The sequence below is a fragment of the Hibiscus syriacus genome, unplaced genomic scaffold, assembly GCF_006381635.1.
Source record: "Hibiscus syriacus cultivar Baekdansim isolate YM2019G1 unplaced genomic scaffold, ASM638163v2 tig00010263_pilon, whole genome shotgun sequence".
Classification (NCBI taxonomy): Eukaryota; Viridiplantae; Streptophyta; class Magnoliopsida; order Malvales; family Malvaceae; genus Hibiscus; species Hibiscus syriacus.
In genome coordinates this window covers 1,108,147-1,121,426 of record NW_024062210.1, presented here as the reverse complement: position 1 = coordinate 1,121,426, position 13,280 = coordinate 1,108,147, and the positions used below count along the sequence as shown (strand labels likewise).

General features: G+C 33.8%; 1 protein-coding gene across 1 annotated transcript; it reads right to left on the bottom strand.

The window, feature by feature from the left end:
- Positions 1-1,608: 1,608 nt before the first annotated feature.
- On the bottom strand, positions 1,609-9,192 carry LOC120203828. The gene is made up of 15 exons (XM_039203995.1): positions 8,897-9,192; positions 8,446-8,553; positions 8,221-8,352; positions 6,815-7,384; positions 6,375-6,519; positions 5,913-6,251; positions 5,376-5,801; positions 4,457-5,025; positions 4,248-4,364; positions 4,038-4,123; positions 3,739-3,957; positions 3,320-3,445; positions 2,740-3,090; positions 2,314-2,429; positions 1,609-1,718 (listed from the first exon to the last, which is right to left on the bottom strand). The coding sequence occupies exons 1-15, from the start codon at positions 9,008-9,010 to the stop codon at positions 1,609-1,611; spliced, it is 3,528 nt and encodes a 1,175-aa protein (XP_039059926.1). The 5' UTR covers positions 9,011-9,192.
- Positions 9,193-13,280: the final 4,088 nt, after the last annotated feature.

The following is a 13,280-nucleotide window of genomic DNA, read 5'->3' as shown; positions in this document are numbered from 1 at the left end:
ATTTTTCTTGAAATACTCTGTTCAATTCCTATATGTTCGGTGCATATATGGTAATACGATCATCCAAGGATCTTCCAAATTCGTGAAAATCTTGTGAAAAAGTTGGATATACCCTGTGTTGAATACGAATGACTATTCGTCACTCATACTTGAGTCCGAGTAACTTAAATATATGCAATTTCTATGTGTGCCTGCATAATGTTTTAAAGATTTAGAATGGATCCGTTTTCTATTTAGCTTAAATGGTGGAACTATCCTCCATTTTGTGTTTAATATCCGATCATGGGATTCCTTGCATGTTTGAAACATGCCATGTACCTAGTCCTTTGTTTCTGTAATGCAACAGCAAAATATATTGCTTGTGGATATGCATATCGGTAAGCATGTATCGGTTTCGAGAGAAATGGAAGTGATGAAATCGTTTCAATGATGGAATTCGGAAAGCATAGCTTAGTATATCTGGATGTCTTCTCAGTTCCAAGACTTCAACTATGGAAGTTGATGGGAGACCTTTTGAATTTTAAACGGACGAGCTTTCTCCAATCTATACAGTCGGGGCGGGTTATTAATCTTTTTATGTTCCGTTAATCGGAGTTACGCGTTCCAACGGCTTAGTTGAAGGAACCGAAGGTGTTAGATTTTCGAGATGCAGATCCATGAACATGAAGCTGGTAAGGCTTAATTCAGGCCTCAGCAAGGCTTGTTTTTATGGCAAGTTTTGTTAGTTTGTAAGTGATGTGTATCTCTGGTTTAGCTAGTTTCCGCCATTTTTGTTTCTTCAAGAATAGCTTGTGAAGGCTTAGAATATTGTTGAAACCTTAGAAATAATATAATAACTTGCAACAAGTTACATGGCCTGAGTGGGTGAGTCGAATCTAACGCTCTTGAATTTTTAAGAGGTTAGAAGAACATGTATAAAAATTTATATATACATATTTTTAAAAGGTTATATATGTGTGTGTGCGTCTTATTTTAAAGAGAGTGACGTATATATATTATTAATAAAGTTTATTATGAAATATATTAAAATTTGAATTAGACATGTAAAAATTTTGTATTATTTGGGTTGATAAATGTTATTTTATAATTAAAACTTCATTTGAATTTTTTTCTAAGTTAAATTGAATTTATAAAATTCGAATCGAGTTAAATTGTTTGAGTTCTTTTTAGATTTAATTATAAATATTTATAATATTATGATAATATTTGATCTTAATTTAAATATTTTTTATAATCATATATAACATATATTTCTTCATATTTTTTATGTCATATACATATATTATATAGAGTCGAGTTTATAAAACTACAACTCAATAATCCAATCTAGTTTTTCTGAGTCAAGTCGAGTCGAAAATAGATCAATTTTTTAAATCAAACTGAATTGAAAAGATCAATTTTTCTAATCAAGTCTAATTTTACTCGCCATTAATTCTATGAATGTGTAACTGATCAAAAACAATTTTGATCGAATATACGTGACCAATTATGACTTGGTTTATATCAACTATAGAATTGCAGGTTTAAACACAATAAGGAATCATGGAAGAGTGTGAACAAAAATAGCAAAAGGCTTACTAATCCAAAAAAGACCCAAAAGCTTATTTCCTATTTTTGTTGGTTGTGAAAATAAAGCAGCAACTGACCGTCACCGGAAGCTACAGCCACAACTTTTGGCATCCGCTCCTCATTGGTTGCAATACACGAAACACTGCCACCTGATAAACCGCATTCACTCAGTCCAAACTTACAAATGTATGTACAATGTTGACTATCAAAACTTATCCATCCAAAATCATCACAACCTATCAAATGAATTCTTCATGATTACAACTTACATTCATCCGCAACATATCCAAGGTTTGAATGTCAACAGTCTTTGTACTTCTGTTTAATCTTACTGATAATTGCTAATCCGACAATTATAAAAAAATAATATAATTTTTTAGATTCTTACATTTACAGTTCTTTTTTTCAATTTGACGATTAATATTTGAAAATAAATTAAAATATTATTATTAATTGAACAATACTATTTTCAATCATCTAAGTTTATAGCTTTTTTAAGTGTCAAATTCATAAAAAATTGTAAATGTAGAGGACTAAAACAGTTATTTGGCCTTTTATAGATACCAAGTTGAGGGGCCAAGATTTTCAAATAAAAGAATAATACAGGGACCCAATTTCACAAAAATAAAGTATATGGACTAAATTGAAATACTACAAGAACCTTTGGCATAACTAAACTCATCTAATTATAAGCACATGCTGAGTAATTCCATGAATAGGCTTAACTTAAAAAGGATTACATACCTTTGAAATGATGCAAAACGCCAAGTCTACTTCCGGTGGAGAGTTCCCACATATACACTAAACCATCATTTCTTCCCATAATCCCGTGATCAAATGATGCACCAACTGCAGCAGCCCTGTACAATCAATTTCAACAATTTTTTTTCAACATTTGGTTGGTAATTGTCAAAGTGTATACAGTAGCCATGAATTGATACAATAGTAATCTAACAGCTGCATATGCCAAAAGAAAATGCATTCTCACGTTCAGTATTTGTATTTGCAGTTACTAAATTCTTTTGGTTACTACAAACGCAGAAGGGAAACATTAAAACAGGTTACCTGCTGCCTTACGAAAACACAACAGCACGACTCCGTTTCTATTTGACCTTAGGAAAGTGAAAGCCTGATTTATATTTAAGATGTAGAATAGAAACTTTAAAGCACCTTGGATCTAGTGTACTCCCCAACATCACCCTGTCCTTCACCAACAAAGCTAGCCTGCACAATCCGGATGTATTTGCTTGGCAATTACTTGATAAATGTTCATGCTTAGCATCAGAATTAGTCGAGACAAGAAGCCAGATAGCAACATCTTCCCCCTCCAATGGAAGAAAAGAGCGATCCTTATGTTCAGAAAACCAAAATTTTGTTGCTGCAATGATTTCATCAATGCACCCTCTCATATCAGCATAGCAGGATTCGGGCTGCCAACTAAGTAAACTGATTGGTATGAATTGCTTAATTGGATCGCCAGAACCAGAAAATCTTGAGATATTGACCCGTTTCATAATATCCCTGAGAAGTAAAACCTATTTTCTATCAGTAACTAATCAGGTTTATTGTGGAGGCAAATACAAGAAAACCCCTTTGAAGCCTTATATCTTATGCACAAATCATGCATAAAAGATATAAAAGATCAAAACCTATTAATATTTCCACAATGCTAACCAGCAATTAGTGAAACTATCACTTAGAATCACCAAACAGTATAAAAGATAAAGTTTTTAGACAGAAAGCAACATACCATAATACAAAATCCCCAAAACCATTGTGTCCGATCACCAAATGAGGACACTTTGGAATTTTCTTCAGCTCCACTACACAAGATATGCAGTTGCCAGCAGGCATAATAAATTCTTCTGTCCATGCACTGCAAAAAGTGCACAATATGGGTAAAATTGCATGATTTGTTAAGAAAAATTATGCAAGAGAACATATTTGAAGAGGATCAGAAAGAAAAGGGATAAAGTTTTCACTATCTATTTTCAAATTATATAAAGCACACGCTGACAATCTGCATTATGATAGGTTCGCTGCCACAATATGGAACCTATGCTTAAACCACAAACTAGGCACTTCTCAAATTAATACAAGGAAGATTTTACCATCCCCTATAAGAATAAAGAGGCAAAGTTTGTATGGAAAGCAATAGAAGACATTCACCTCCATGTTGAATTCATGACCCAAAGATGCAGTCTCCCACTGTTTCCAGAAGCCAGCAGATAGTCATTTTCACAAACCAATATACATTGCACACTTTGAACTGTCTCCACCTTTGCAAACAAAGAAACATAACCAGGATTTACTCGCACAATTTTTACTGCGTTCTCCTTCGAGCAGCCTGAAAGACAAACAGAGCAGATACAATCTCTTCTACCTTCCCTAAGAAAATAAATATGATATTAGTAAAATATCTGTTTCAAAACAGTTTGACATGATAGAAACCTAAAGAAACAGTTAACCTGCAATAAGGTGTTTTAATGCTGTCCAGTAAAACAAGACACTGCCCGTCTGGGGTAAATTGTAAGCCACGTCTTTCTACATCAATCTAGGAAAGATAAAAAAATATTTATCACTGACCATGTAAGCACTAAGTCAAGGAATCAATAAGTACAACAGAAATAGCTGTGAAGAGTGTGTATATAAAAACATAAATGTCCACCAAAGCTTACTTCAGAAGATGGTAATGCTATAGATGTGTAACCAACAAAAGAAGGGAATCCTTTCCTTTCTTCTTCAGTAGCCACCTTGTAGACAAACAAGGTTGACAAAGAATGCCCAAGGACAAACTAGTATGCTCTACATCCCTGTAATGATTGACATCTAAACTACCTTGAACTCCCATTGATAAAGACAAGTTCTTGTCACAAAAACCAGTCACCTGGTTTTGACATGATGCAGAACAGCTGTTTTCTACAATAGTTACAATAGTTCTATGTTCAAGCTTCTCCTCGTGACAATTTTCTTGAAATATCCTTTCAAGTGAAACAGATGGATCAAGTAAGCAAGATGCATCCTTTGCTTTAGATACACAAGTCAACTTTTGGACTTCATCAGATAGAGTAGGTCTTATATTACTGATTTCAGGTTTGCAATTTGTAGTAGTTTTCTCCTCATCAATCATGGGTGTATTACCAAAGATATTTCTGTTGCATGGTTTGTCATCAGAAGAGTGACAACTCTTTGGAACAAGTGAAGCTCCTGTCATAGCAGACTTATTAGGGGCATAATCATCTCCAGAATTTCTGCATATGATACTTTCAGAGAGAGGAGCAGTGTAGTTTCTAGTTGAATGAGCTTGTTTTGAGACTTTCTTTCTGGTATATACTTTATTCTGTGTTTGATGAGAAAAGTTAGTACCAGGAGCCCTGGTTTCAACCTTACTGTCCTTCCCTAATAATTTCAATGGAGTTGTGATTCCTCTTGATTTAATATCATCTGTATCCTCAACTGCAGAAACATGATTATTTGTTTCAAATAGAAAGTCATAAAAAAACATGATTAACTGACAAAAAGAATACAATTATCATGCAGTTCCATGTAAATGGACTACCAGGAATTCAGTAAATTGCATGAGAAACAACTCCAACTGCTGTATTTCGACAATGTACATTCTGTTCGAGTGGCAGTTTCTAATGATGAAGATAATTTAGAATTTAAGTATAGGTTACAGGCTAGTAGGAAAATAGAAAGTTTTTATTCTGCGCAAGACTGATATCTTGTCAATCAGTTTTGGAGCCTGTGAAGACTTGAAAACAATTTTGACAACTAAAATTTCAAGGTTGGGTGCATTTCATTACCTTCAGCACAATTATGTGCTTTCTTGGGCTTCTTTTCCACAGAATGTTTTCCAGTATCTGCAGAGTTTTCATCCAAATTCACAGAAACAACCTGGATATCTTCAGAGAGAGCTTTCATGACTGGAGACACACACCCTAAAACAGACTCAGATTTGGTCACATCACAATAAACTGATGTTTCCTGCTTCGGATTGATGCTAAGCTGTTCCTGAATGTTGGAACAAAATGCATCTTTATTGAAACTAGTTCGATCAACCTCCATATGTTTTGAAAACAATACAGCTTGACTAGCTACATGATCCTCCTGACCATCCTCAAAACTGTCAAGAATAACCGAGTTCAAGTGTTCAAGATTTGGCACAACTAAACCTTGGATATGCGTACGCGTACCCTGTTCTGTACTTGCATCCTCAGTTGGACTGATGACTGCAGTTTTAGTAGAAAAACTTATGAGCTAGCAGCAAGAAAAAGATTAACATGAAACTAGGGTCCTAGATGAACTTGTTCAGAAAAAACTTCAAAATTTCAAAGATTTACCAAATGATGGAAGGGCCAACAAATGGTTAGTTTCAATGTTGTCCTTTCGAGAATTTACTTTGCATGAGTTAAATGTTTCCTTTTTCTTCTTTGAAAACCTCTTAAGCAATGGAACAGCTTGAGGAAGTAAAACTGTCATCATCAACTTAGTCATTTCCTGACCGACTGAATCAAAATCACTTTTTTCAGAACCTGTATTTGAATTAGATGTGCCTATTTCTTCTTCTTGATGAGACTCAGTCATGAAGCCATCAGAAATTACTACATCAGCAGCAGTTAACTCTTCTTCCATACCGTTAGTTGTGTCCCTTGCACCCGAAGCAACACTTGTCATGTCATCTGCATAAATTTTGTGGCTAATTACTAATAAGGTGAATGCTCTAAATGATAAAATATGAACAATGGAAAAGAAAATGAGTAACAATGTAGTGTAAAACTGTAAATACTGCAGATAAGAACTACCTTCAAAATCCAAAGTATCAGGTGCACAAAGATTGACATCATTTATGCCCGTGGAATCATTTGGAACTGATGTATCTCCATGCATGTCATCTGTTTTTACTGGAAAACTGAATCCTTCCAGTACAGTATCTTGTGGCCTACACAACTGTAAGAAGTTAAGAATGTTTCTAATATTGTAACAAGTAATGTTACTTGTAACAGCAGAACAAATACTGCATTAACTGATTAAAGACACGAGTTCACATAATTAATTTGTCCCCAAATTCAAAGAGGATGATAATTCTGAGGAGATAGCTATTAAAAGCTAGGTACAGATGGTAAGACTAATTTATGCAATCAGTACCTAAATTTTGCAAGAAGATAGAGGAACATGTTTTCAAGAAGATGTTCTTCTACGAAGGAAGAACCAAATGACAACGAAACATAATATCCAGTCTTACCTCTTCATGTGCAATGTTAGCTACTCCAGTCAAATTTGCATTTTGGGAACTAATAAGCTTGCTCTTGGCTTCATTCTCACCATGATGACCCGAGAAATCAAGAGATTTCAATGGAAAACCATCTTTAGCTGGAGAGATTTTCGTATCTTTCCCCACTGATTTTGAGTGCACTGCTGATGCTTCTATAATTTTGTCATTTTCATCATTTGAAGCAAAATGAGCAGCTGAAAACCCAAGTTCATCTTTCACTTGATTCCCTTTTACTAAATTTGAACCCTTGGTGCCATAACTCAGGTCCTTAGATCGGGGTCGTTTAAGGCCAGGCCTGTCAGCCAACTTGCTTTGCATTATTTCACACCTTGTACTTCTCTTTTTTCTGATCTGTGGCCTAGTCATGTATGGTAGTAAATCAGGAGCAGTAAAGATGGTTGAGCTCCCATTTTCATTTTCCGTTCTAGAAGCTCCATTGCTGGAGCTGGAAGATAACAAACTCCTTTCTGCTGTTCCATTGACATTTGCCACCAATTCCCGCAGCAACCTTTGAACAAATGGATTTTTTAATCCAAAAAACTGCATGTTACAATGCAAAGAAAAACTCAGTGGAATTATCTATGTTTTTACCTATCCAAAATTAGGAAATAAGTTTTTTGACATTAAGCAAGTCAAAAAAAGCAGCACCAAGTGGTCCAAAGAAGCACCACAAAAAACAGACGAGTAAAAGTTTTTAAATATATATAAGGCATTTATGCATATGATAGGCAAGAACATCTGTAAAAATAATCATATAGAGCACATTTACTGCATAGGTTGTAAAGAATACAACAACCTGAGCCACCCAGGAAAAAAAACTATCAAAGAGAAAAGATCAACTCAACTGATCCACATTATACTGCTTCAAATTGATGTCAAAACTTGAACTTTATCATGTTAATTACTATCCATCTAAGTGTCTCACATCTTAATATTTAAGGTAAATCCATAAATATGAAAGAAAAAGAAAATAACTTCATGGATTTCCACGTGCTTGCACATTCTTATCACTATGGCTAAATTTAGTTGTCACCAGCACAGCGCCTAGATCATCATGTTCTATTTTGGATAACCTATTCTATAATAATTCATCCCTCTAGAGACTAAAGTGACCATTAACAAATAAAATGGTTTAACAGGAGAGTTTTAAAATTGTGGTAATCAATTAGAAAACAAGAAGAGAGAGAGATGAATTGTCATAATGGTAGAAAATGCTCCCTGGATACAAGATATGGTAACAAAATAAGAACATAATGACAATAGCAGAAAAATCACAATGGTACATACATCATACATATACTAAACTTATTAATAACAATGTCATTAACCAAAAAAGAAAAAAATTGCAGTTCAGAATGCTGAGCACCAAGATGTACCTCCACACCGTCTATCTTGCATGAGAATCTCTTTCCATGCCATATCTTCAAATGTGAGCAACCCATCTTCTGAAATTTCTCCCATGCAATGTCTGGAGTTTGTCCAGAACACGATTGTCCTTCACAAGTGATCTACATGCAAATTGAGGCACACTTAACTAAAAAAAGTGACAATGGAAAACTAGATACAAGTGCTAGGTCAAACCTTCATATCTGCTTACTTACCACAAACAAAGGCCCTTTAGTACCTTCATGAATTTCTGCCTTATAAGTGCTTCCATTGTGAGCCCTAACAGCTTGATATCCAACAGGATAAGGATATCTATCTTTACCCTACAGATTAGCAAGGTTAAATCCACTTAAATGCAACCTTAAATCATACCGATTTACTCCAATATTTAGCTGTTAGTTCAAATTGATTTTTAAAATTGCTGAAACTTGTTACTCCATCTAAGATTCGGAGTTCCTATATCTCATTTACAAATTCACACCGTAATTACATAAAATTAATATTACTACTACTACTGCTGACATCGGCAATGGATCAGAGTTCATTAGTTTTCGTTTAGTTATTCGGCATATAAATCAATTCCAGGTAAAATAAATTATAAAAGAATAAACAAATCAAGTAAGAATGAAAATATCAAGTAAATTGCAAATAAAAAAGCAAACGAACCCTAGAGGAGCTCCAATACTTCTTCTCCCAAGGGCCTTTGTACAGAGATCCGATGGCGACGATCTCCAGATTGTCAGATTTCGGTACTGCTTCTCCTTCTTTGGTTTTCGGCATTAAAAAAAATTAGTGAAAAGAGAGATTTCCCGAAAGAAAGAATAAGGTAGTAACGAGGATTTTCAAGATAGAGAAAGAGATGGCATAAAATGGCGGTATTTGAATTATCAAAATCCATTGTTTCCCTCGACTTCCTAAATTAAAAAAAAATGAAACTGAAAAATCGCCGTTGCCGGGGATCAAACCTGGGTCGCCCGTGTGTCTGACGGGAATACTCGCCACTCATTTATAAATAAGATTACGTTTTAGTAGTTAAAGTACAAGAATATAAATCTATTGGACAAGAATAAGATTTTTGTTTGTGCTCATTTGTTTATTTTTAACGTATTTAACTTTTTTTTTAGCATTTAGAAACATATTCATTTGTATGGTCCGAATCTACTAGATAATTATTGTAACCCCTTAGACTCGGCCTGGAGGTTATACCCAAATCTAGGTGGTTACATATCTTATTAAGAATTTTTTTTTTCATATTTAAAACAACGTTAAAATCCATATAACAGTATAATATGAAATTAGTCATAAGAAATGTTCATACGATAAGCATATATATATACACACACATGTATACATGCATATATCAGAAAACTATATAAAACATATACATAATAAAATTGGTAATACATATATATCGAGACGATAACAAAAATAAGTGTCACCAAAGTATAACAAAAAATGCATATGGAAATATACAATGATACAAAAATACGAGTAGTTAGTCCTCCTGATGCAAAGTTTGCTAGTCTATGGTCTGCTACTATCTGAAAATGTTAAAATTTACATAATGAACTAAAAAGCCCAGTGTGCTCCTTACGGTGAATAAAAATATACAGATAAAATACTTCAGTAAAAAAATAGTTTATCAAACATGTTTTAAAAATATGACCACTACCCTCATCCGATCACCAGAATGTGTAGGTTCCCCAAAACCATACACCCACATTTACACCCGATAAGGCCTTATACATATAGCATAAGGACTTACCCTGAGCACAAAGCAGAGGAGCATGCGGTAAGGTCTTACAAATCATAGATTAAGCTTGGTATACTTCCTCCAATAATACCCCCAATGACAGTAATAAACGTGTATGTATTTGAGTGAAAACGATAATTTAATCCATTAAAACATGAAAATATTCCAGACTCAGAAAATCATATACATAAATCAGATAGCATATTATAAATGTACAATAAATCCGATATCTGACAAACAATATTCAGAAAATCAAGTATCGTGTCGTAAAAATATTCAACATTATGAGGAATTTAAAACAATTCAGATGAATAGTTTAAAACAGTAATGTAACACCATCAGGAAACACGCCTGTACTAGTCTAAGTACTCTGATAAGAAAGCCTACAACTAAGTATGTCGATCACGATCAGCAGCACTAGATCCTAGGAATCGAAAAATTCATATTAGAATCCCAATATGAATAATAATAACCCCTATTTAAACAATTTATAGATACCTACGAGTAATTCTCGAGGAACGCAAATTGTGAGGATCTGACAGACGGGAAGCACCGGATCTAACCAACCCTTGGTCGGGTATAACACGAGTACCTTCAAAAAAATATTCTCGAATCAATTTCATAATCAAATCCCAAATAAATAAGTAAAATGCTATAAAAAATACTAAGCATTTTCATATTAACGGGTTTGATTATGGGCGTTCATGTCAGAATTTGGCAAAACATTTCACAGAATCAGACTCAGGACGTCAAAAAACATCAAGATGTAGGTTTTCGAAAAAAATTCAACGTCGGTCAGTGGTCAACGGTTGACCGATTCGTTTTGGTCGAGTCAAATCGGGTCAGATCAGGCAAGCGGGTCGGATCGGGTCATCCCAATTTCAAGCATCCCACCAGGCGATGGAACTTCCCCACGCTCAATAATTGCACGTGGGGCACTTCCAGGGCCTTCAGGGGTTGAAAAGATTCTGAAAAATTTTCTATGTATGTTTTAAGAGGTTTTGAGACACTTACTAAGCTCGGTTCACAGTGGTGAATGGCGGAGAACTCAATTTCGAAACATCATAAACTTAATTTTCCTCACCCCTCACATGTCGGCGAAACAGATACAAGATGAACACCGGTGGACTCGGGATGACACAAGGAACACAATGGTGTAGGAGGTGTCAAACATTGAACAACGGTAAATGATAAAACGTCGATCAAAGGTTTCATTCTATAAGAGAAAATGTCAAAATTATAGAGAAAAATATGGTTAAACTATCCAGAAATTGAAAGTTTCTTATTTTTTGGGTTTTAAACTCACACTTTATTAAAAATGGTGTAATTACACTATTGATCATCCAATTTTAGTACTTTTCAAATTTGGACCCAAATTTATCAAAATTTCATTTTGGCCCCCAAATTTTGGTTAAAAATTTTAGACCCTAATTTGGGTGTGACAATCGTACTCTCTTTTTATGCTTTTATTTGCAAGCCAAAGAGAAATGAAGAAATTATGTCACTAATCCTTAAGCTTCTTATGTATTGCAATTGAACACCAAAGTTTACTATGTATTCAATTTAGTCCATACTTTTATCAACATTTTAAATGTAAAAGAAAAGAGATTGAGAAAATAGTAGACAAGTCAATAAACAAATTTATTTCTGAATATAAACGACCTAAACTCATCTTTTCGTGTTCATTTATTTAATATATATGTACATACTCATTTATTTAATTTAATAACGAACATAAACAAAAATTATACGAATAATTTACTGAGCACTCTATTCATTTATACTCATATTAAAGTATATTTTGATAATATATTTGACTTTAAAATTAAATTTGATACATAAAAATATTTTTGTCCAAATTCATATATATTATAATGTAAATACTTTATTTAAATCGTGAAATCAAATTTATATACATAATTATGCAAATTATATTGGCTTAATATAAAAATAAGTGTCCAAACTATACTTAAAATTAACTTTAGGTGCTTAAAGAATTTTTCATTCAAAATAGGTGTCTAACGTTACACTTTTAGGTGTCTACATTGTAACATCCGTTAAAAAATCGTTAAGTTACATGATTTGCTCTCATAATTTTATGAAGTTTTTTTCTTCAAAAAAATACACTTACAAAAAATAACTCTAAAAAAATCCAAATATTTTTGAAATTATAAAAAGACCCTCGAAATCCCAAAATCCCCCATTCAAATCCCTATTACCAGCCTCTGTTGGTTGCCACTACTATTGTCTTCGTCATCGAACAACCACCTACCTACCGTTGCTTCCCCTCTTCGTTGTCGCATCATTCCCCTTTCCAAAAATAGAAAATTAATTTAATAATTTTGGGATTAGGATTAGTAATTTGGGATTTAAGTTTAGGGATTTATGAGTTTAGAGGAATTGGGACGGTGACAAGATGGATGATCGACAGTGAAGGTCTGGCGATGAGTATGTGGCCATTCGACGATGGCGAAGGCCGGCGTTGATGGCCAGCGAAGATTTATATTTGGAATGATGGATTTTAGGATTTTGGGATTTATTTTATAATTTCAAAAAAATGGGTTTTTTAAAATTAATAATATTCTTATTTTTTAATAAAATAAAAACTTTTAAAAAATATAAGAGCGACATGTGTCACTTAACAATCAAATTTAACGGTCTTTACGGTCGAAGCACCTAAAAGTATAACGTTGAAAACGTTAGATACCTATTTTTAACGAAAAATTCTTTAGACGCCTAAAATTAATTTTAGATATAGTTTAAACAATTATTTTTTCATTAAGTCTATTTTATTTTAAAAATGGACAGTATAGGCCATCTCCATCCATGAGTAGCTGGCCTTACGGTGCCCCATGCATCATTTATGTCCATCATGCCTTCTTTTATAGCCTTTTTTCTTTGTGCTCTACAATCCATAACATTGCATCATTCTTTCTAAAAGCCTATCAATTGGTTTGATCTTCAACTTAGCTCTACATCTTTATTTTGATTCCAACTGATACAAAAGGAAACGAGATTTAAAGCCCCCCGCTTCTAGCTTTACAGGCCTGAGCTAGACTTGAAAGGATTCTTAAATCAAACTCAGTAATTGTTAAATCATAGTAAGAACAACACTTGCATCAATGTAGTCTATATAAACAACACCTGTCTTCGCAGTTGTTGGCACTTATCATTTGGGGCTAAGTGAAAGATGCACAGTATAAGTCCGTACGATGTTTTACCCTTTCATGCTTCACGACTTCCTCGCTAACCCACCATTGTTCATCATTGCATCGAAATATCAGATTCAGACATTTT

Bases quoted from the DNA above. Each gene is read 5' to 3' on its own strand.
- LOC120203828 (XM_039203995.1), bottom strand. From the start codon at position 9,010: ATGCCGAAAACCAAAGAAGGAGAAGCAGTACCGAAATCTGACAATCTG. The intron at 8,353-8,445 runs GTAAGTAAGCAG...ATTTGCATGTAG, and splicing joins CTAAAGGGCCTTTGTTTGTG to ATCACTTGTGAAGGACAATC. The intron at 3,091-3,319 runs GTATGTTGCTTT...TTTACTTCTCAG, and splicing joins TTTGGGGATTTTGTATTATG to GGATATTATGAAACGGGTCA.